The sequence below is a fragment of the Chiloscyllium plagiosum genome, chromosome 18 (assembly GCF_004010195.1).
Source record: "Chiloscyllium plagiosum isolate BGI_BamShark_2017 chromosome 18, ASM401019v2, whole genome shotgun sequence".
NCBI lineage: Eukaryota > Metazoa > Chordata > Chondrichthyes > Orectolobiformes > Hemiscylliidae > Chiloscyllium > Chiloscyllium plagiosum.
Genome location: NC_057727.1, coordinates 34,520,317 through 34,544,607, shown reverse-complemented (window position 1 = coordinate 34,544,607; position 24,291 = coordinate 34,520,317). Strand labels below are relative to the sequence as shown.

Below are 24,291 nucleotides of genomic sequence, written 5' to 3'. Positions count from 1 at the left end.
GTAGCAGAATAATGATGAATGCTTAAATCCCATTAACTTTCTCCATTGTTTTTAGTAAATGAGGTAGAGAAATCTACCACTAAAGCTCTAATATCTCTAAATACAGATTCAACCTCAAGCAATGAATACATTTAGCAAGATTTAGCTATGATCATAGAATCCCTACAGAATGGGAACAGGCCATTTGGCTCAACAATTCCTCACTGAACCTCTGAACAGTAACCCACCCAGACCTATTTCCGTACCCTATTACTCTATGATCTTTCTATTACAGGTAGTCCTTGAAACTGATTTTACTTTTAAGAAATAAATAATCACAAAACATTTTGTGGTAATTTACATAACTAAACTTGAAAAAGGTCGCACATTATAATCTGTCATCAGTAACATCAACATAATCATAAATGTTGGAATTACTCAGCATGCAGCATTTATTGAGATTCATGCAGATCATCTTTCTTATGAAGCTTTTAAATATACACACTTGAATGGACAACCTCTAACTTTTAGTCGTTATGTAAATTTTATTCCTTCATTCTCAGTGAGATATTGTTACAATGAAACCCCTGAGTAGAGAAATTTGTGAAACAATTTTCTGATTTCCCCTCTTAACTACACATATGTAGATGCCAGGTGTTGCTGTCTAATTTATTCCTTAATGTTGATAGTTTTACCCTTATTATTATTCAAAATCCTGACAAATAATTATCCAGTAACAGTTTTCATTTTTATCAGTTTAATGTATGTAATTATAGATATGTCTCGCAGTGTCAGAGATCTGTGATTGTAAGGGTAATATATCACCTACAACCTGTGATGGAACATGATGATTTTTTAAAATTGTGAATAAAAAGGGAAGGCAATGCATTTGTTTAAGCACATAGGGAAAAGGGAGCTAAGGGTGTGGCTATTTAGATTTCAATGTTGAATATCTTTGGCATTAAGGAGAGTATGGGTAGAGGCTTGTGAGGATCATATTGAACTTGCATTTTACTCACATGCAGAGTACTGAAGCTGCTGAAATTGAGTTTAATGAAAGTAGTTGTGGCACCATGGGAGAAAAGATTTTGACCTGTCTATGTCTAACATTACCCTGCTTTCTTGCCAACCTCTCAAATAGTGTGCTTGTTGCTTCTGGACAGCCCTTATTGACAGCCACTTCCAATAGATGAGAGCTGAATGCATCAGACAGTTACAGAATTTGAAATATTTTCTGGTCACGGGGCTGAGATCAGGTTATGGGGTGAACTTCAGCCGCTGTTGGCTTTATTTGTATTCCCTTTTGCTTTCTGTTAATAAAAGCTTATTTTTGCATTTGTCCTATTATGTGCCTGCATGTGATATTACCCTACTGGTCAATGACAAACTGTGGGGTGTATAGTGGGCATTATGGACAGGGTAGTGCTGACTTAAAGTATATTAAGATGTGATGTGGATATAGGCAGATAAAGTGTGTGGTGTGGTCGTGAAACTGTAACTAGGGTGAAAGAATGGGATTACATGTGCGAGGGAATGTCAGTCATGTCAGCTAAGTGCCTTGGGCAGGGTAGCTTTTTTGCTGCTTTGTTACATGATGTTGCTGGTGAAGGGCAGCACAGGTTGCCAATGCTTGTCAAGGTACACAACAACCTTTCAAGCATGCCACAGGACAAAGTGATTGCTGGCCTTTAGCTGGATATCAGCTGAGTGACAAGCTGTTCTGGAAATGACACAGACTAAGAAGAGGCTTGAATCTGATATGAGAAATGCCACAAGGGCAAGGTTGGTAATTAATATGGTGAGATAACTCACTAGGTCTTGTGGCAAAAAACCCCTCCAAAACATTTAACACAATTCGGACTTTACCAGAAAAGTGTAAGATTCAGCCCACGGAATTTATATGGGCATGTTGAACAAGCTGTAACAAATCTGTTCAAGCAGCAGATCTTCTGCTTCAAAGAGTGAAATTTGTTCTATTAGATGTCTGGTGGAGTTATGAGTCTAGAGTGGTTATCAGCATCCCTAACTGATGGCAATCCTGAGCCAGTCGAAAGATATTCCCTAGCACTAAGCAGCCAGTCTGACACCTGATCATAAATCTGGAGGTTTGGGATGTTATTGGAACTTATTACAGGATAAAGGCATCAAAATCATTGTCAAGAAACTGTAAAAACAAGAAATAATATTCACAGTGGATTACCATCCTGTCCATGTACATCATTGGCTCTTTACATTAAACAGTGAAGGTAATAAACATACAAGAAAAACCTCCTGTTGCAATCTGTAGCTCTTTCTTTTACTTCACTGACCTCAGAGGGAATCAGATATATTGATTCTGATTGCAGCAAATTGCTTTCAACACATCCCTGATAGAAAATAGGTCTGAAAACTGTATGATGTCAATTATGTCATAACTTGTAGCCTGAAATAGATTGTTGTATGGAAATTAAAGGCCACAACCACTTCAGCAGCTCTCTACAAACAGTGTTGGTAATATTCAGATGCAAGGTTGATAGGTAACAATCATGTGAAGAGAATCCCTCTTGGATTGGAGACATCTCACCCATTGCTATTTAGTCAGATTCATATTTGAAATTACAAAATGTAACTGGTTATCTTCCAACAAGATATCAGTAAGAGGCATTTAGAGTCCTGAAGACATGAATAGAGTGGGACGTCCTGCATCAGCTCCACTTTCATCAAGTTTTACAAGGATCTCATGATCTATGAACTTGTTTTGCTTTGTGCTATTTCTCCTCATCTTCTAGCCCCAGTGGTGAACCCAAGGGAATGCCATTATGGAAATAATTGTGCTGAATATAGATCAGGAAAGGTTTGTGTCTCCCAAAACTCCTTTCAACAGTTTTCTCAGTACTGCTGAAACAGTCAGAAACTTTTAAAAAGAAATCTACATGCAGCCTGAAATGATATACAGTAAGCCCTATTTTAAAGTTGCCTTCTTTAACATTGTTTCACTTTAACATTGCCAAATCAATGGGACCTGTAATCTTATTGAACATCACAACATTTGTTTCTCCAGGACTGTATTACTATTCGAGATCCAAATTCAATCCAAAGCAGGAGCTGTATTAGCATGGAAGAAAAAGTCCTAATGCTTCCAAAGTGCTGCGCATTTTACAACAATCCATGTATTTTTTTGAAAGACTTTCAAAGCTGTTCCTGCCTCACTGCTCTCCTCCCAAGCCCTCACTCAGTGAGAGGGAAGAGTTGAGTGAGAGCATTCAAAGTAAGCATGAATTGTAAAACCTCCAGCACTCTGAACTATAGGAATTTGCACTTCTACAGATTTAATCTGTGTCTTGGATAGGAACATAAACTCAGGAGAAGAAAGCGTTGAGAGGGTGTATTCAGGGATGGGGCAGGAATCGGGGTATGGAAGAGGCCACAAGCCAGAGGACAGGAATAGGAAAAGGTCTCAGTTCAAAGATTGAGGTATGGGAAGTTGCTACAATCCAGAGAGTCAGGAAGTATAAAGACACCACAACTTGGAGGACTAGCTGTCAGAGTTGCCAAAATTCAGAGTCAGGGAATGCTGAAAAGCCATAACATGGAGGGTTTGGCAGTAGGAGATGCCACAATCTGGAGAGGGAGGGTCTGCAGCAATGAGGAAAATTAGTGAACAGAAGTTTCAGGAACAGACTCACCAGTTAGAATGAAGTACATCAATTAACAAGTTAAATTTCTTTTCGTACCTTAAAACTTATTTTCTTTTAAGTTATTTAATTACACGTGTAGGAATGTAAAATATTTCAGCTTAGAGGGTATAATGTTTTATTTTTCCCTCGTGAAGAAGTTTATACAGAACCCTTCTACAGGTTTTAATTTGGTTCTTAAGGCTTCCAATGCTTGATTTTTAAGTCCTTTCACTTGAAGTTGTGATTTTTAGTAATGCAACTATAACTTTTACCTGAGGACTTACCCTATCCTAATTGGTATGAGGATCCTTTCAAGTAATACTTCTGCAGCAACCTCTGGTCAGTTTTGCTGTGGTTAGATGGATAGCAATTCAGGTACTAGCACAGAGCAGTTTCACATAAATTTCCTGATACCTGAAAATGTACAGGAGCTTTATTTAAGCATTTCAATTTATTGAATGCTTATTTTGGACAGATGCCTGGGATGACCAAGGGTTATCAAATTAAAATCACAGTTCGAATTTGGGACTATCCAGCAAAGCAGTGAAACAAAACTCACTTTCACTCTCAAAATCCGTAGTTTGAATTTGTTTCAAATTGTAAGTGTTTGCTATGATTAGTTATCATGGGTAGAGTTTGAGGCACATTGAAAGAATTGGTGTTGGTTTTGACTGCCTAAATCTTTTCAGTGTCAAATCTTTAATTCTCCAACAGTATGTTTGATCCTGGTTATTGCATTATAGATCTGCTGGTACTTATTCCATTAATAAAAAAAAACACAACTGTCTTAAGTGAGCGTTCTAACTTCATCCATTGATTTAATACTACAGTTAGGCGGTTAGTTTGTGCATGAAGAATTACTATCCTAGCTCAATGATACCGTTGTTGCAAATGGAAAAATATTGATTCCTGAGAAATCTGCTGCAATTACTGTACCAGAATCCACTGGAAATTTAACTGACATTTAAAATCAAGATTACGAGCAATGGTAAAGTTCTGGTGTATAATACTCAGCTTATCTTCCACAACTATGAACATGTTTCAATTATAGATTTTTTTTTAAGTTCTGTTACTGTAAGGCCATTGAATCAAGGTGTTCGATTAGAACCATATTATCTTGGATTTAGTGAAACAATCTTCTTTAAAATGACTTTTTTAGAAGTTGTACTTTGCAAAGAAAGTGTTTGTTATCCAGCTGTTTTCATTGCATGCTAAGAATCTTCTCCTGTCATTTATTGTGAAGTTGCAACTTCCAAAAACAAATTCTTATAGTTGCCAGCCAGTGACATCCACGTGCCACAAGTGAATTTTAAAAAATAGCAATTAGATACAACTTAAGTTACATAAGCTAGTTAAATATTAAGACTGTTGGGATACATGGGTAATAAATCTGTCTACTCTGAGATCCTTAGCCATTCTTCCCTCAAATTCTACCCTGCTACACAATAAGACTAAATCTCCTTGGTGGACTTTATTGCAGTCGCTAACATTAACTCTTTCAGAACCATTATCTCAAGAAGCAGATTTTAGCTCTACTACCTGTTTAGTGGGTCCCAGATCCATAACCATCGAATTGAAACTCCTGTTTAGTTCTCTTCCATTTGAGTTTATCCCCCCTAGTTATTTAGTCTTTTGCTAAACAATAGATCTTTCCTATCCATTCTATTTAATCTCCTCATTATTCCAGAAACTCGATTAATCTCTCCCTCAGCCTCTTCTGTTCAAAAAAAAAGCAACTCCAGCTTACTAATTATTTCCTCCCATTATTTCCTCCCTGTTCAAATTAATTCAAATGGCAGAATGAAGCATTGCCTATATAATTAGGCTTGACTACAATTTTCAAAACTATCTGTTGACAATATTGATAGTTTTGTTCAACTGAAACTACTTGTAAAGCATTTTTGCAAAGTGAGGCATCTTGGATATTTGGCAGAGGAAAAAGTTGATGCAAAACGATAAGAAAATTCAATGAAGCTACAGAAGTAGTGTTGAATTATATTAAGTAACGAGGCAAAACTTTAGAAAACTTTAGAAGGCTTGAGCCATCTACAGTAGGCACCATAAGGCACTGAAGAAATACCACAAGTAATGCCTTTGTAAGATCTGCCAAATCTGATCACAAAAAGAGCAATCGAACATCAGTATCCTCTCCCAAATTAATAGTCCCAGCACTAAGGCACTAATCATTCAACAGTAGTTACCATTTTGCGAGGCAGGACATGTGATTTGTATTTGAGACAAGAGACTGCTGAAGCAACTGCTCTACTCAGTGCTCAGATGCAGTGGGAAACAAGCAGCACCTGCTCAGCAATAACCTGCTCAGTGATGACCAATTTGGGTTCTGCTAGGCCACCCAGTTCCTGACCTTATTACAGCTTTGATTCAAACGTGGACAAAAGAGCTGAATTCTAGAGGTGAGGTGAGAGTGACAGCCCTTGACAGCAAGGCTGCATTTGACCGAGTGTGTTACCAAGGAGCCCTCGTAAAATTGGAATCAATGGATATCGGGGGGGGAAATCTTTCTGCTGGTTGGAATCATACCTGGCACATAGGAGTCACGGTTGTTGGAGGTCAGACATATCTCTGCAGGAGATCTCTGCAGGAGTTCCTCAGTGTAGTGTCTTCAGCCCAACCATCTTCAGCTGCTTCATCAATGACCTTCCCTCCATCATAATGTCAGATGTAGGGGTGTTTACAGATGTTTACTCATTACCATTTGGAATTCCTTCGATACCGAAGCAGTCCATATCTGCATGCTGCAAAACCTAGGAAACATTCAGGTTTAAGTTGATAAGTAGCCAAAAACGCTCGCATGCATAAGACCATCTACACCAAATGAGCATATAATCATCTCCCTTTGACATTCAACTTTATGTTGTTCGTTATTGTCCTCTAACAATGTCCTAAGAGTTTACCGTTAACCAGAAATTTAAGTGAGCAAAAATACCACAACTTCAAGTGTAAGTTGGAGATTAAGTTCTGAGGTGAGTAGCTCACCTCGTCACTCTCCAAAGCTTATCCAACATTTAGAAGTGTGATGAAATAGTCTCCACTTGCCTAATGAGTGCAGCTTTGAGAATTCAAGAAGTTTAGGGCAAGGTAGTGTGCTTGAAAAGCACTCCTTCTACAAGTAGAGCATTGCTGGCTTTGTAGCTTGATGTCGATAATCAGTTCATATTACTAAATGGAATTTTGGAATAATGCCCTCAGTGGGCCAAAAGATGCAGTAATGTCAATGCCCAAACAATGTTCGATTTCCATTCTTTCCCTTCCTCAGAATGCAAACATGATATTACACTAAAATTTGTTCTAACTGCAGGAGCAAAACAACAGTGGACAATCATATTATGGTTTTGTGGGGAAACACAAGGGGAGTGTGACTGGTTGAGTAGTTATTTCAAAGAGCTTGATGGGCTGAATCGTCTGAGCTATGCCGTAGGAGTCTGAACCATCTGTATTGCTAATTGGTATTGGACTTTACAAAACTATTTTTCAACAATCTGTCCTCGTTCTGTGGTCTTTCTCTTAGGCATCTGTTGATGAAGTTGCGCGGGTATCCGTTTTTGGCGAATACCAAACGGAGAATTCACTACAAGGGTACACAGGAAAGCCACACACACAGACCAAGTCCTAAACTATTACTTATTTTATTCTTAAGTATACTATTCTTGCCTTTATACTCGAAGGATGTTTGTGATTTTTTGGATTGGAATAAATGCAAAATATTACATCTTGGTAAAACAAACAAGGGCAGGACTTACACTGATTAAAGGTTGGGCCTCGGATAGTGATATGGAACAAAGAGACCGAGGGGTTCTGGTCTTTGAAGTATGTGTCACATGCAGACAGGGTGGTTCAGAAGGGGTTTAGCACATTTGCCTTCTGGGACAACACTACTATCATAGGGCAAGCCAGACAGAGAACAGCCAGGGAATTCCTAGAGGCATGGCATTCATCCACAAACTCCATCAACAAACACATCGACCTGGACCCAATATACCAACCATTACAGCGGACAGCTGAAGCTGACAACCGGAATCGGCAGGGACAGACCACTATAAACACCGGAGGAAACATCAAATAAGCGCTTCGCGGGAGGCTCCCAAGCACTGATGATGTCACCTAGCCAGGGGACGAAACGTTTGCAACAAAAACTTCCAGCTCGGCGAACAGAACCACAACAACGAGCACCCGAGCTACAAATCTTCGCACAAACTTTGAATTTATTACTAATAATACTTGTATTTCTCTGATAAACTCTGTTTACCTGTGAAATCAAGCCATAAGTATTTCTGTTAAAAGTTGTAAACTTTGAAATCCCATTCTGTGAATCAGTTGGCTGGTTGTCATTTCTATTATATTTAGCACCTTGGAAACGAGGATACAGAGGATTTCGTATGTAAGGCTGAGTGCTGTTTTCCAATAGAAGCAATTTTATTCATTGATAGTGATCATGGACTTTAGTCTAAATGTATTAAAGTTATATACATTCACATGCACTGTAGCAGAGATCAGTGGCCTATGTGGTGAGCAGTAAAATTGAGCATTGTAATTCAGAGTTGGAGATGCATATCTGGGAACTGATACTGACAGAAAATGCTTTGTGCCTGACTTTGAGCATGACAAATCCTATATGAAATGCCAGGTACATGTTTGAGAATGAAGCTGCATTTTTTTTTATTTGGTAACACGTTGCTATGAGAGGACACAAAATTGAAGTGCAAAACAAGAAGGTTTATCAAAGCTTTATGTTCATTTTATATATAAATTGAATTTCTTCCCAAGTTACTAGACTAGTAAAATTCTGTATTAAGCTTGATATGAATTAGCATGTAAAGTGGTTCCATTATGCTTAGGCCTATGGCCACCAAGTTTGAATATAGGAGTAAAAACTCATTACTTATCTTGTAAAAGGGCTATTTTTAAATTCCATTTTCCCATCTATGTTCTGTATGACCTGCATATAAATGATAGGAATGTACGTGGTTCTCTTTGGAAAGATTTATTGGATTGACAAGAATCTTTTTTATTTCATTCTTTTCAGAATTACTGATTTGGGAAATATCAAGCGACGACTGTATTTATCAACTATCCATAAGGAGTTGTCTGCAACCCCACTACATGCAAAAATACCATTGGGTATTATCAAACGTAAAATCGTATGTTACTTTTAAAATAATTATCAGTAGCTCCAAAATCATGTCACCTTTTAGATAAATATAGAAGGAATTTAAATATTAATTGTTAGGAATATTTCCAACTTTGAAACGAGTTGCATCAGTTTCCATTTTGGGGTATTTTGGGGAAATGTTTCCTTTTGCCTGAACCTTTTAAGAGACTTTAGTAAAAGAGAAATTCAACTTGTGATGCTACATTTTTGTCATCATAGAGATTAGGTGTACTTTCCTGCACAGAATACAACAATGAAGTTTCACACACAACTGTTACTACTTGGAACTCTGCTGGACTTTTTGTTGCCTAGAGTTCTGTGCCATGTATACAGAAGTATAATTGGAGAGTTGATCAATATTTAATAAATTAAAATTGCTATGTTATGCTCTGTGTGGCATATGACTTCCAAGTTGGCCATTACAACCTTGGACAGCTTCTTTGAGTTTTCTGTGTCTTTGACAAGTCAACAAATTTATGTGGCATATTACTGTACCCTATTGTTGTGCAAAATTATGCACTTAATATACACAAATATTTCTAGTTAGAATAAAATACAGGGCCATCAATAATTGTTTTGTTAGCTTTCCACAAAATCATGGCCCATGGAAACTAGTACCCCTAATTCCTGATCTTTAGATTTTAGTGAGAAAAATATACAGCACAGAACACTGTAAACTATCCGCAAATATTCTTCCTTGACTCCACTGAAGGAAGTTAAAATATGGGTATTCTAACTATCAAAATAATTGCCATTTCCTCAGTTGAGATTTTATAGAACAATGATATTGTTTATACTTTTGGAAGAGGACATTCAGTGTGAATCAAAAACAGAAAATTAAAGATCAAAATTAAAATTAATAGTCCTCTCACCTCTGTGGATAATGACAGTGTCTCAGAGCACAATTGTTGCCTGAATTAAGGCATGTTTTTACTAAAGGTAAACAAGAGGGTAGAAGTGTTAAAATAATTCTGTAAATTTTAATATTGTCCTCCACTGCAAAAACTTTTTTTCAGAGATGAATAGAATGTAATAAATTAGCAGATAAATGAATTATGACATTACCTACATTGATAGCATATTTCTATCAATTAAGCTATTTGTATTCAATAGGATACTTTGAGTAGTTATGCAAATGTGATTTATAAAGCTTTATTGCAGATTACATAAGTAGTTTACTTATACCATAAAACATGCCAATGCTCACTTGTTAACATTGGTGCACATGACTTTCAGCTGCTAGAATGCATATAATGGAGGAAAACATTAAACCAGGTGTTAATTTCAAAAGGAATTGAAAATTAAATCTATAAAAGAGCCTACTCTGCAATTGAATAAGTTCATAGCTGTACTGATTGTGGCCTCAACTCCACTTGTCTGATTGACCACCACACCCCTCTGGGAGAAAGTGAGGACTGCAGATGCTGGAGATCAGAGTCAAAAAGTGTAACCACTGTGTTTTTCCAGCACCACATTTTTTGACTCTGATTGACCTGCTGTGCTTTTCCAGTGCCACACTTTTTGACACCACACTCTCCTCCCCATCAATAACCCTTGACCCCCTTCCACATCAAAAATCTTTCTAATTTAGTTTTGAATATATTCAGTGATGTAGTCTTCATTGCTCTTTGCAGTCGGGAATTCTAAAGAATAACACAGAATAAGTGCCTCCTCAACTTCATCTTTCATTGCAAACCCTTTATTTTAAACTCTGCCCCCTGTTTCTATAATCGCCCAGAAGAGGAAATAGGCCCTCAGCACCTACTTGTCAGATGTCCATACAACTTTTTATGTTTCAGTAATGTTACATCTAAACTCCACAAAATATAGTGCCAACCTGTTTAATCTTTCCCCATAAGACAAAGACCTCACTTTGGAAATTACCTTTATTAGTAAAGCCAAGGATCCAATTTGCTTCTTTAATAATTTTTTGAACTTGTCTTGTCATCTTCAAAGTTTATGTCCACGTCGTTCATGTTCACTGATCCCTTTTCGAATTGTAGCATTTATTTTGCTTCCCTTCATCTCAATTTCCTACCAAAATGGACCATTTTGCATTCTCTATACAGAATTAAGTTTTATTTGACATGTGTCTGGCCATTTCACAAGTTTGACTCTGTGTTCCTAAAGTCTGTCACTATCCTTTACATTGATTAATACATTTTTATAATGTATCATTTGCAAATTTTAAAATTACGTTGTGTCTCCTCCAGTCTAAGACATTTATATGCTTAAAAAACACTGTAATCTGAAAGCTACACCTAAATTAATATTTCTACGGTTTCCCTTACTATCTACTTTCTAACCCTTAGCCAATTTAATCTCCACATTCCCATTGCCCCTTTAATCCTATGTACTTCAGTTTTACTAACAAGTCTATTATATGATTTTCCTGTATTTTTGTTTCTCTGTAGTTTTTTTAGACATCATTGTCAGTGTTCTAATATTAAGTCAGGTGATCAAAACTGGTTCAGTTAAGAATACGGGAGGGTATGATGCAAGTAGCACCAGGCGTGTTTCAACAATGAGGTGTTAAACTGGTGAGGCTACAGCACAGGATTATTTTCCAAAACCAGAGGGCATAGGTTTAATGTGAGAGGGGAAAGAATTCAAAGGGAGCTGAGGTGCAACTTTTTCACATGTGTGTGCATGTATGGAAGAAGCTGCCAGAGGAAGTGGTGGAATTACAACATTTAAAAGGCATCTGAATGGGTACATGAATAAGAATGATTTAGAGGGATATGGGCCAAATGCTGGCAAATGGGACTAGATCAGTTTAGGATATCTGGTCAATGCAGACGAGTTGAATGGAAGGTTCTGTTTCTGTGCTGTACACCTCAATGACTCTATGTCATATGATTTCTGATAAGGAACAGCTTGCAAAAGATGTTATTATTTCCCGAACGAGTTCAAAGTGTTTCCTCAAAGGAAATTTCTTCATTATTTTTATAGTCATTTGATTGTATGTGTATATTGTATGAAATATATATTTATATATATAAAGTATTAACATTGGAAAAAATACATCAATTATAAAATAAAAATCATTTCCAGTTGCATTTTGTACATTTGTTATGTTGATAAGAAGAATGATGTTATAAGTAATAGTTTATTTATATTAATATGACATGTATTCACTTTCAAACGTTGGCTACTACAGATTTACAAAACTAAGGACTATTTTGAGGCCTTGTCAATACCAATTTGAAACTAGCTGCTTCTTAAGAGCATTCCTAATGACTCAGTTGATCTCCACAGCAATAAGGTTGAAAAAGACTACTAACCATTCAGAGAATTGTGGTGGAGAAGCTGTAACTCACCACATTCTGGCACAGTATCTTAAAGTTCCAGTATTCTGCTTTATAATGCCACCTATATTCTGTTACCAAACCAGCAATTCTATGACTGAACCATTGGTCAAGATATTCAAGAAAAGTTAATTCAGATTTGTTTTCCTTACAGTGGAGCAATGTTTGTATTGATATGGTGTCATTTGCCAATGCTGCATTTAAAGGAGCAGGTTTCCAGTCCTTAGACAGGATTGTTGTCTCAGCCAACTGTAAATTAAGGAAAATATTTACTATGAAACTGCAGCCACTGGATACTACTTTCAAGAATGGTATGTAGTTGAAAATGGATCAATATAATATTAAGTTGTGATTGTATTTAAAAGTATTCCGTAATTCACACTAAAAGGACATTACAAAATTGAAACAAACCATAAAAATGCCTGTTATGTCTTTCTAAATTTTACAAGTGTCGCATTTGTAATAAAATTTAAACAACCAAGTGTTCCTAACTGTACATTGAACTATTATGTCAAATTTGTAGGCCCACTAGAGTTAGTATATATTGCAGTTCATTTCAACTTTTGCTTATAGCAATATATTAATTACATTTCAACAAATTATGATATTTGCAATACTTTTGTCATGTAACTAAAGGATTTATTTTTCTTCCCTAGATGTATATTCTTTACAGTGTTTGACTGATGGACCCACCGACGTAATTCCAAAATGCTGTCAGCTAGGCATTGAGGTAGACCAAGTAACACAGCTCCTGAATGTGGTAAAATTGAAACAGGGAGAATTAAGGCTTGGAAACCAACCCTCCACTTCAACAGATTTGGGTATAGTTACAAGATATACTCTTAAGTTAAACTTAATCTTGGAGTTTTGCTGTTCCTTATACTTTATATTTCAACTGAATTGATGTAAAACAGTTTATCTAATACAATAAATGCTAACAAATATAGTTTATTGACAAGATATTTGAATTGATACCTTGTCATTATTTCTTACTTATCTAGTATTGAGAAAATATGGCAGGCATTTTGTAAAAACAGCTTTCTGGAAGATTATTTGTAAAGTTGAAAAACTGATGTGCTGCTTTCTATCAGTGTTTCAATTGTTCTGGTCATGCAATATTTGTCAAAACAATATTAAGAAGAGATTTAATCCTATACTGGAAATACTAAAATAAAAATTGATTGTTCATTATGTTTTTTTTGATTGGAATGCCATTGTTATAAAGAAATATGCCTTTGATTCCACCAATACAAATGTAAAATTGTGTCAATGTTGAAATGTGAAATTAAAAACAAGCATGCTGCAAGGTATCAGTATGTTTGGTAGCATTGTGGAGAAAGAAACAGTTAATTTTCAGGTCTTTGACTTTCCATCAGAGCTTTCCATTTAAGCATTGCTAAAAGATGACAAGAATTTCAAGCTTTTAATGTTACACTCACCAGAGCTAGGGTGCAAGAAACAGACTTCCTAAAAGGGACACCAATTTATATAGCATGAGGTGCTCATTTGTTGGGCCATCCTTGACATGGAAATGTATCAAGAACAGTTGATTGTCAATTTTAGTTCTCGGTTGAGGCACATAGACTCTGTGTTGTCAGGACATTCTTGTGGAAATGTGGCATGATTCCTTTTCCTTACATTAAACAGCTGCAATGGATATATGAATTCCTTTTTTTGGCTCAAATGTGTGAGTTGATGATTGGGATATTCCACATGGAACCATAGTGAATGCTTGGAATGTGCCATTTTCATAAAAGTTAAGCGCTACTGTTAACCTTGATAGTCACTGGAATGGGACAGCCACTCATTCCTTCAGAGTATAAGTCCTGCTACAGCACATAACACAGTTAATTGTGGTGTTCCAGAGCATCCTCAGTCCATGCCAACATTAAGCTTTGGTCATGTGTAAATATGACAGTGAGGTTGGTACATTCTGGCTCTCCTCAACCTCATCTGCATTCTGAGAGGATCTTCTATTTCAGCTTGTTTCTGTGGAGATTGTGCCATGGCTGTTGGAGGTTTCTGTTGTTTCCAAGCTTTGTATCTTCTTTCTTCTTCTGTATTTTCTTTGTATAACTGTAACAGTGACAAAAGCACCAACAATAACATTGGAGCCAGATAGCTTCTCAATTATGAGGTTTTTGTTATACATTTATATATATCAATATATAATTATACCTATAAAGTATTTAATTGAAAAAATACAGAATACCAAACAGAAATGAGGGAAGGGCTGATTGTTACCAGAAGTTGGCTAAGTGCCAGTTTTGGAGACTTTCATATTAGCTTTCTCTACAAGAACTCTAGCAAGAGTTTCCAAAACTCATCTCAATAGCTATGCACCATTTGTATCTTCCCTCGTACCATAGGTGAAAGTACTCACAACCACTGGGACATTTCAGGATCCCTGTCACAGGTGCCATCTTTAAATGCCAGCTATATATCTGGTCAAATACTACCAGCTAGGAGCTATTTTTACTGTGTGTATAGTGGGAAGGGAACCAAAAACACTTGGTTCTCAGGACATATAGATGGTATGATTGATACTTCATTGTAAATACCGATGTATATATTTAAGAAATAAGCAATGCAGCTGAGCCTAGAATTCTGTCGACACGAATGCTACTTTTTTCCTCAATGCCCAATGTAGCTTAACATCTGCTCATTGTTCAATGTGGAACAATCACAAATGGTTGAAAACATTCACTTTTATTCAGCAACAACAAGGCTAGCAGTAAACACACAAACAGAAAGTTAATTTTCCTCTGGGAACAAAAGGAACCGCTTGATTTCTGAGCAGCAACAAATTTACAAACAATGATTTGGAGATGCCGGTGTTGGACTGGGGTGGACAAAGTTAAAAATCACACAACACCAGGTTATAGTCCAACAGGTAGTTGTGTGATTTTTAACGACAATGAGTAACTATGCACCCAGTTGATGTCTGGATGTCAATTAAGGCCTGTCTGGCTTGTTGTACTTGATGTTGCAGCACTCAATCACGCAGAAGGTGATGTTCCTCCTGCTCAGTGTCCTTGTCTTCCTCCTCAGAACACTGTTCTCAGTTTCCCAGCTCCTTAGCCTCCAACACATCTGCTCATTACCTGCTCCAGTTGTGCAGATCTCAGCAAATTCACATCTGTATCTGGAGGGAGTATATTGCAAGACTTCCCAGACTGATCCAAGCAGTGGAATCTCACCTTCAGCAAACCAACTGGCTGTTCTGCCATGGTCCAGATTGAAAAGTTGGTTGCCTTGCATCTACACTGTGCCTCTGTCAGGAAGGTTTGCTTAACATCAGTCACAGTTATAGAGGGTAGCCCTCCCTCTATAACTCCATCATCTTTGTAATGCATGAGGTCCTTGAAACAAAGCAGAAATATGAGAAAAAACAATTCCTCTGACATCTCAGGGTGTGATCACAGCTATTTTCATTTCCAGTGTGCATTTACTTATAGATATATAAAATAAGGGTTGCAAGGAGCAGAGGCACCTCCGTGTGCAGACATCTTTGAATGTCATCTTTGAAGGAGGAAGTGGTTAATAACTATACAGTGTCCTTTGCTTTATACAAGAGCAAGAGCAAGGAGGTGATATTGAACTTGCATATCAGATACTTTTTTGATCTACTTGGAGTATTGTGAAACAGTTTGGGTGCCTTATTGTAGGAAGGATGTGAGTTCATTGAAGAGAGTGCAGAAGTGGTTTACAAGAATGGTTACAGGGTTGAGAAATTTGAGTCATCACAATAGATTGAAGAAATTGGGACTGTTCCCCTTGGAGAAAAGAAGACTAAGAAGCGATCTGTAGAGATTTTCAAAATCATGAGGGAATCGAAAAGAATAGAATGGAGAAATCTGCTCCTGTTCATAAAAAGATCATGAACCAGAAAGCACAGAATTAAAGTTGTTTCCAAAACAAGCAAATACCAGATAAGACAAAAAAATGTTTTCACACAGCAAGTAGTTTAGGATATGGAATGCATTGCCTGAAAGTGAGGAGCAGGCAGATAAAGTTGAGACATTCAAGAGGGTATTGCATGATCATTTTGATGGAAATAATGTACAAGGTTGTGGGTAAAAGGCACTAGGTAATGATGCTCATTTGAACAGCTGGTGCAGACACACTGGCCAAATGGCAGCCTCTTGCATTGTGGTTCATTTACAGGGCAGAAGAAGGCCATTTGGCTCATTGTGTCTGTACCGGTTAACAGAGATTTGACTACAGTAATCCCATTTTCCAACTCTTGGCTCCATCACCCTGGAGGCTATGGTAACACAAGTGAATGTTTAAATGCTGGTTAAATGTTACAAGAGTTTCTGACTCAACTACCCTTTCAGGGAGTGAGTTCCAGACTGTAACCACCTTCTATGTGAAAATATTTCTCCTCAATTCTCCTGTTAGCCTTCTACCACTTCCCTTACATCTGTGCCCTGGATATTGATCCCTGAACTATCTGCCCCTTTCATTATCTTATACATCTCTTGCAGATTTCTTCTCTATCTTCACCTCTTCAACAAAAACAACCCAGTCTATTCAAACATCTTTTATGGCTCATTCCCTTTAGCTCAAGTAGCATCCTGGGAAATCTCCTGTGCGCCCTCTTCCGAAGAACTGCATGCAGTACTCCAGCTATAGCCTAACTAGCATTTTATACACTTCCAATATAACCTCCTTGTTCTTGTATTCAATGCCCCTCAGATAATAAAGGCAAGTACCTTTATACGGTCTTAACCATCTGATCTGCCTTCCCTGCTACCTTGAGGGATCTGTGGATATACACTTCAAGGTCCCTATACTCTATAGTTTTCAGTACTCTATAGAGTCTTACCATTCGTAGTGTAACCCTTTTGCCTTGTTAGCCTTCAAGTGCATCACCTCACACTTTTCTGTTGGACTTCATTTGTCCCTGCTTAGCTCACCTGAGGAGTCTGTTGATATTCTCTTGCCATTTACAACTATCCTCCTAACTATTTATCACGCTATCAACATCCATGTAATTTGCAAACTTCTGATCATATTCCCTATATTTAAGTCCAAATCATTAATGTACACCACAAAAAATAAGGGCCTTAACACTGAGCCCTGTGGAACCCCACTGAAAACAAATGTCCAGTGACTGGAACTCTCTGCTTCCTGATTCTCAGCCAGTTTTGGAACCTATGTACTACTTCACTTTGGTCCATAGGCTTTTACTTTCTTGACCAGTTTGCCATGAGGGACCTTATCAAAAGCCTTGCTAAAGTTCATATAGACCATATCAGATGCATTATGTTCATCAGCACTCCAGGTTACCTCCTTAAACTATTTGGTCAAATTTGCTAAAAATTGCCTTCCCTTAAATCCACACTGACTGTCCCTTACTAATCCATGTCTCTTCAAGTGCAGATATATTCTGTCCCTCAGAGTTTGTTCTAATAACTTGCACATCACTGAGATTAGGATGACTAGCCTGTAATTTTGCGGTATAGCCTTTCCTCCGTTTTTGAATAATGGGCCAATGTTAGCAGTCCTTCAGACCTCTTGCATCTCACCAGTGGCCTTAGAGAATTTAAAAATTACCACCAGGGCCCTGGTATCTCTTGCCATGCCACCCTCAACAGCCTATAATACACCTCACCTGGGCCTGCAGAATTATCCACTTGTAAGGCTACTAAATCTTCTGTAACTCTATTACCTCTTTGTCAGTTTCTTATAATATTTTATCCTGATTTCTATACCTTTGCTGCTCTTAAAATGACCAATGCAAAATACTCATTGAAGTCTGTACTCACATCTGCTGGATCCACACACAGATTATCTCAATGGTCCTGAATGGGATTTACTCTTTCCCTAGTTAGTCTTTTGCTTTTTCTGTATATAAAAGATGTCTTTGAGTTTTCCTATATTCTAACCATCAATGCTTTCTGATGTACCTCGTTGTTTTCCTAATTTCCTTTTCAGTTCTCACCTGCACTTCTAATATTCCTCTAGGGATTCTGCCATTAACTTTTTAACCTTGATCCCACCCTTTTTCTTTGTGGGAATATATTTATCCAGTACTCTTACTATATCCTCCTTGAATGCCTCCCATTGCTTTGACATAGTTTTATTTGCAAGTTAGCTGCTCCCAGATCACTTGGCCAAATCATATCTTGTAAATTTAACTTTTCTGCAATTTAGAAATTTTATTCCAGGTCTATCTTTTTCCTTTTCCATAACAGTCTTCAATCTAACTGAGTTAATATTACTTTTCTTCCAAAACATTCTCCTACTGATATGTTCCACCTACTGAAGCTCATTTTTAAATACAGCACTAGCTAAAAAACTGACTACCTCACACACTAAAACCTTCTCAGTTAATATTTGGAAAGTTAAAATTTTCTATTTTATTATGATACTTCTTTGAAATGTCATCATCTAGTTTCTATCCAGCACAGGGGAGAATAGGAATAGAGGTGAGATTGGTGATAATGAGATTTTAATCCATGCCAATAGATGCAAATAGGCCTCATCCTGCTCACCAGTGAGGTCCTTTCTCACTGTTCAACATTGTTTGGAGAATGGGACTTTTCTCTCTCGACAGAGAGAATTGTATTACCATCCACTTTATCCTATTTTCCCAACTTTCACGTCCATTCTCACATCATTCAGAGACTAGGAAGAATGCACCTGAGGAGTTAGCATAGGATATGATAAACTATGGAATGGAAGCTTCCCCGAGGAGGGCCACGTATTGCCTCGACGTTGACCTCTGACTAATTACATCTTATGCTTATGTATGCAGGAGAATCCATTATATGAAACAACACTGGGATATTACGACTGCTGTAGGACTATTGCCTCCTTGCATCTTCTCCCTTCTCACCCAAGAGACAGGAAAGCAACCCTAACAGCACTGTAATACAACATTTTCAGACCAATGAGATTGGTGTGTGTCCCTGTGCACAAAGTGACTTGGCAAGACCATTGCAATATAAGGTGTCTATGAACTCCAAAGTGCAGTAGTGAATTGCTGAAGTGTGCTTTAGTCTGAGATCTTCTGTGAGGATATGGTGAGGCTTAGTGTGTTACTGATGGCAACTTCCGCAGACAGGAGATGGAGGTGGTCGCAGCTATGAAGCATGCCATGCAATGTTGGTGAATGGTGAACGCGCCACCTGGAGAAGCAAAAACAAACTGCACCTGCTAGGCAGCCACCTGTCTTTTAAGTCAAAAATTAGTGCCTTGTAGTTACTTAACAGTACATGGGAGTAGATCATTTTTGATCACCTTGTTCACAGATGTTATTATTACTTTTTGATTAGGTGAGTCTTCAACCCGGGTTCACTGGTTCAGTGGTAGGGATTTCACTACTTGACCACAAGAGCCCTCAGTGCATGGGATGCCTGATGAGCTAATAAAGAGATGGAAGTGCCTGGAAAACAGCTCGTAACCACTCACTGATATGATTCTTATCTAGCTTTTTAAATCTTAACGAGAAAATACAACTCTTTTATTCTCAGTGTCATAAATTGGATTTTTTCATGCTCACCATATTTTCCCAAATTTCTTAGCATTGCTCACACTACACAAAGTTTGGAAAATTCCACCTATACTCTTGCCTCAAACGGTCTTTTGATTCAGTGTATTCAGTGTGTTTAGGGTCAAGTGTTTCTGTTTGTTCTCTGGTCTGATGTATTGTTCATATCTGATAGTATCTCTGTGAAGTAATTGATTTTTGGAGGCTTCAAAGGTGCCTGACCCAAAAAGAATACTTATTAGTTACAATTTATAAGTCGGGATATGCTCCACTAGGTGCACAACAGCTAAGATAACTTTGATGATCTTGATAGTTGCTGAATTTGATAAGATATTGTGCAAGAAGTCTTTTGCTCTAATCTGACCAGTAATGTTATTGGCGGCATAATAGCATTTTTTTCTTGTGATGTCTATTTTTCATTCAGATAAACAAAGGATAACATTTCAGTTTCAGGCATGCCATTGAATTTGTAATTGCCTTTCTTCAATAAAATGATATTTCGTTCTTGAAGGGCTTTTGCCCCAAAACATCAATTTTCCTGCTCCTCGGATGCTACCTGACCTGCTGTGTTTTTCCAGCACCACTCTGATCTAAACTCTGGCTTCCAACATCTGCAGTCCTCATTTTTGCCTAGTTGGTTTTAACCTTACTGCGAATCCTCTTGCAAGGATGCCTACCTTGAAGAAGTTCTCCTCCTCTCTCCGCAAGAATCCCAGTGACTCTCTCTCTCACTGCAACCCCCAGGTCATCTCCTCTGTCCTGAAGCTCTTCAACCATGTACTGACTGACTTATCACCTCCATCCCCACCCCCATTCCCCTGTTGTACTCTTTGCTACCTTCTCCCCAGCACCCCACCCCCACCTCCCCACATTTATCTCTCCACTCTGGAGGCTTCCTGCCTCTATTCCTAATGAAGGGCTTTTGCCCGAAACATCGATTTTTCTGCTGCTCGGATGCTGCCTGAACTGCTGTGCTTTTCCAGCACTGTCTATGCTGTAAATTCCTGCTGCATCACTCAGGAACAATCTGATTTGTTTCTGAGGGCTAGAAAGCAAAATGAGTTAAGGATACCAACCTCAAGGAGGACCACTAACTGCCATCTGTAAAAGGAAAAGAGACTTTAAAAAGTGTTAATCTTACTGTTCATTATTCAATAACCAAGAGAAATATAACCCAAGTGTGGTGTTGAGACCTGGGAATTTTCACACAACTCTCACCTCCCTCGCCCACCCCAATTTTGACTATCATGTTGTTACAAAGTGAAATAACTACACTGACTTGGACTCAGACACAGGTGGCCAGCACTGGCGTTCCTGCTGCCATTTCGCCCTCACCCCCCACCAAGGTGTGGAAATGTCAGGTTTAACATGGTGTAGAGTCTTCTCCCCATCAGCAACTCCACTGGAGCTATCACTGTTGTTGCTTCCGAAGTCCTATAGTCGAAGAAGAACTGGGACAGTTTGGTCTCGATTGATGCTGTGAGCTGCTTCTTTAAGCTTGCCTTCAACATTTGGACCATTTGATGACAGATAGCATGGAGCTGTCCTTGTGTGCTGAATGCTATTGGACTCTAGGAAATATTCAAATTCCCTGCTAGTAAATGACATCCAATTGTACAAGATCAATACTTCCCTGAGTCTGTGTATCACAAAAGATATTTGCAGCTTCTCAGTCGTCATTCCTGAGTTTGCTGATCAAACTTTATGCATGTCCAACCACTCTGAATGGGCATCCTCAATGACCAGGAGTATTGAGTCCATGAAAGGACTGGCCTAGTCGACATGAAATGGAACCAAGCATTTACCCAGCCATTCCCACAAATGTGAGGGAGCTACTGGTGGTAATTTCTGTCCTTGTTGGCATTCTGGGCATTGCCTCACTAATACAGCTATGTTAGTATCCAACCCTGGCCCCCAGACATAGCTTCTTGCTAGCATCCTCTTCTTGGATAGTCCCCATTGATCCTGGTGGAGTTCAACAAGTATCAGGAGGCAACCTTTACTTGGTATAATTACCCTTGCTCCCAAAAGTAATATGCCATCCTCTACAGTGATCTGGTCTTGCGGGGTCCAAAAAGGTTTCAATCCAGGTTACTATGGCCTTTCTGCTCCCCCCATTACCACCTACTGTTTCAGTTTTGGTAGGGCAGGATCTTTTTGTGTCCATAGTCGGATATCATCAACAATGACTGGAAAGGTGTCCACAAAATTCAAAACCAAAACAGACTCTTCCAGGGAAGGTACCACTGGTGGAGTATCTGCTAGTGGGAGCAGCTCATGGCATCCGCATTAGCCACTTGGCTTTCTGGACAGTTTTCTAACTTGTATGCTCTGAGATTAAGGCCCAACATTAAATTCTACCTGGAGCTATGTACGGCACTGCTTTGTCTTCCTTCAGTAGTCCAAGCAGGGGTTTGTGATCTGTTACTATGATAAATTCTCATCTGTAAAGGCACTGGTGGAACTTCTGCACACCAAAGATGACTGCCAAAACTTCCTTCTCTATCTGGGCATATCAGCCAAAGTCCGGGAAGAATGAGCTATTCTCCATTGGGCCACCTGTGAGCCAACACCACCCCGATACCACACGGGGAGGCATCACATGTCAGCACTACCTCTTACTTCAACCGTAGTGGCCAAGATTAATCAATAGCTGCTTTTTCACTTCCCTAAAAGCTGCTTCTTGGCTACATGATCATTTCCAAGGCCGACCCTTTTTCAATAGCAGGTGTAAGGATGCCAGAGATGGAGGCCGGGTAATGAATGAATTTTCCATAATGATTCACTAACCTAAGGAAAGACCTAAGCTCCGGTACAGATGTGGGAGCCGGGGCTCCTTTGATCACCCTCACGTTTTCTTCCTAAACCGATTTGTTTGACACTGTCACCCAGATAGGTCACTTGGGATGCCTGGAATATACATTTTTCCCTTCTAAGGCGTACACCTACCTGGGAGAAATGTTTAATCACTTTGTTCAAGTTCTCCAAGTGCTCTTTATTGGTCTTGCAAGTTATTAGTACATATCCAGCTTAATGGCAACCTGGTGTAGCCCTTGTAAAATGATCTCCATGGTCCGCTGGAAAAGGGTGCGTGCTGATGAAATCCCAAATGGCAGTCTTATACGTTGATATAAATCCTTATGGATATTAATGGTAGCATACTTCTGGGACTCCGCATCCAGCTGCAATTGCAGAGATAGGTGTAGCTCATGTCCAGCTTCATAAAGGACAGCCCTCCCTACTGCCAACTTTGCATACAAGTTCTCCATGCAAGGGATCGGGTATTTATCCACCTGCAAGAAGTGGACTTTGCTTAAAGTCCACACAAAGGCCAACTAAGCCATCAGGTTTCACAATAAGTACGACCAGTGTTGCCCATTTTGCAAACTGCACTGCTTTGATGATTTCTTCGCTCTTCAGCCTCCTGATTTCCACCTCTGTTTTTGCCTGCAAGGCAAATGGCACCGGGCGGATCTCACAAAATCTCAGGATTGCATTTTGGTCAACTTGTAAAATGGCTTTGGCCCCTTTGGTAGTCCCAAACCCTTCTTGAAAACCCCCTAGGTATTACACTAGGACTTCACTGAGGCAGCCATTTTCCAATTGAAAAATGTCGAGCCAATCAAGTTGAATCTTTCTCAACCAATTTCGCCCCAATAGCCTCTTATTATCATCAATGGTAATTGTACAAACTGTTTCTCATAGGAGAGCAGAACTGAAGTCATACTGTTAATTTGCAACATTTCCCCAGTGTATGTTCTCAGTCTGTCTGAGGTCTTGCACAAGCGTAAAGGTTGGAATCCTGAGCAAATCTTGTTAAAGACAGTTAAGACCTCATAACTGAAAATACTGCAGGTGCACATGGAGTCAGAAGGATTACTCATCGCTTTTCATCTGCCCAAGTGTAATTTGACAGGAAAAGATATTGCATTCTTTTGACATTCTTCGACAGCAGTATCAAATGAGTCAAGCTTCCCAAATAGAGGCATGATGTGGTAAATCCTTACAATAACTCTAAGATGACCGTTGCCAGCGAATGTTCTTCAGGCATGCCCTGTTTTCTCTCATCACCTTGAAATAACTGCACAGAAGCCAGTGTTCTGTCACCACGTTACCCTTTCTTTACTGGTGCACAGTACACTAGTTGTGGCCAGCCAGCTTGGAGTCAGTTCTCAACTGAAGAGATTCTCATCTCACATTCCTGTTCCTCATATGCTGCCTGACCTGCTGTGCTTTTCCAGCACACTCTAATCGAGACTCTGATTTCCAGCATCTGTAGTCCTCACTTTTGCCTCCTGGTTTTTTTTTTGTCTTTTTTTTATTTATTTTTTTTATTTTAACCCCACACTACCACCTAAGTGCGGTAGTGCTTATTTTTTTCCCCAGCACCCATGGTGTGTGTGTGCAGGTGTGAGACACAGTGAAAGACACAAAGTGCACAAATCTTTATTCAATTTCCACCACCAGGAAGATAGGAAAACACCCGGGTGGCCAGTGACAAACACTGCCCTTCACATCAAGGGGCAGTGCTGTGTGATCAAAACAGTAAAGGGGAGGGTAGGGACTAAATCAAAATAGAATTGGAGGGAGAAATGATGCACTCCACTCCCTGAACAACTCCAGGGTGTTGGTCGACACCGCGTGCTCCTTCTCCAAGGACACCCGGGCACTAACGTA

General features: G+C 38.8%; 1 protein-coding gene across 2 annotated transcripts in view; it reads left to right on the top strand.

The window, feature by feature from the left end:
* The window catches only part of cfap20dc (CFAP20 domain containing), a 388,329-nt gene that overhangs the window by 134,968 nt on the left and 229,070 nt on the right, over nt 1–24,291 (top strand). For both annotated transcript variants that reach the window (XM_043708208.1, XM_043708209.1), the window contains exons 5-7: nt 8,680–8,794; nt 12,268–12,424; nt 12,770–12,934. In XM_043708208.1, the coding sequence (XP_043564143.1) occupies nt 8,680–8,794; nt 12,268–12,424; nt 12,770–12,934 (437 nt within the window). The remainder of the gene's footprint in view (nt 1–8,679; nt 8,795–12,267; nt 12,425–12,769; nt 12,935–24,291) is intronic.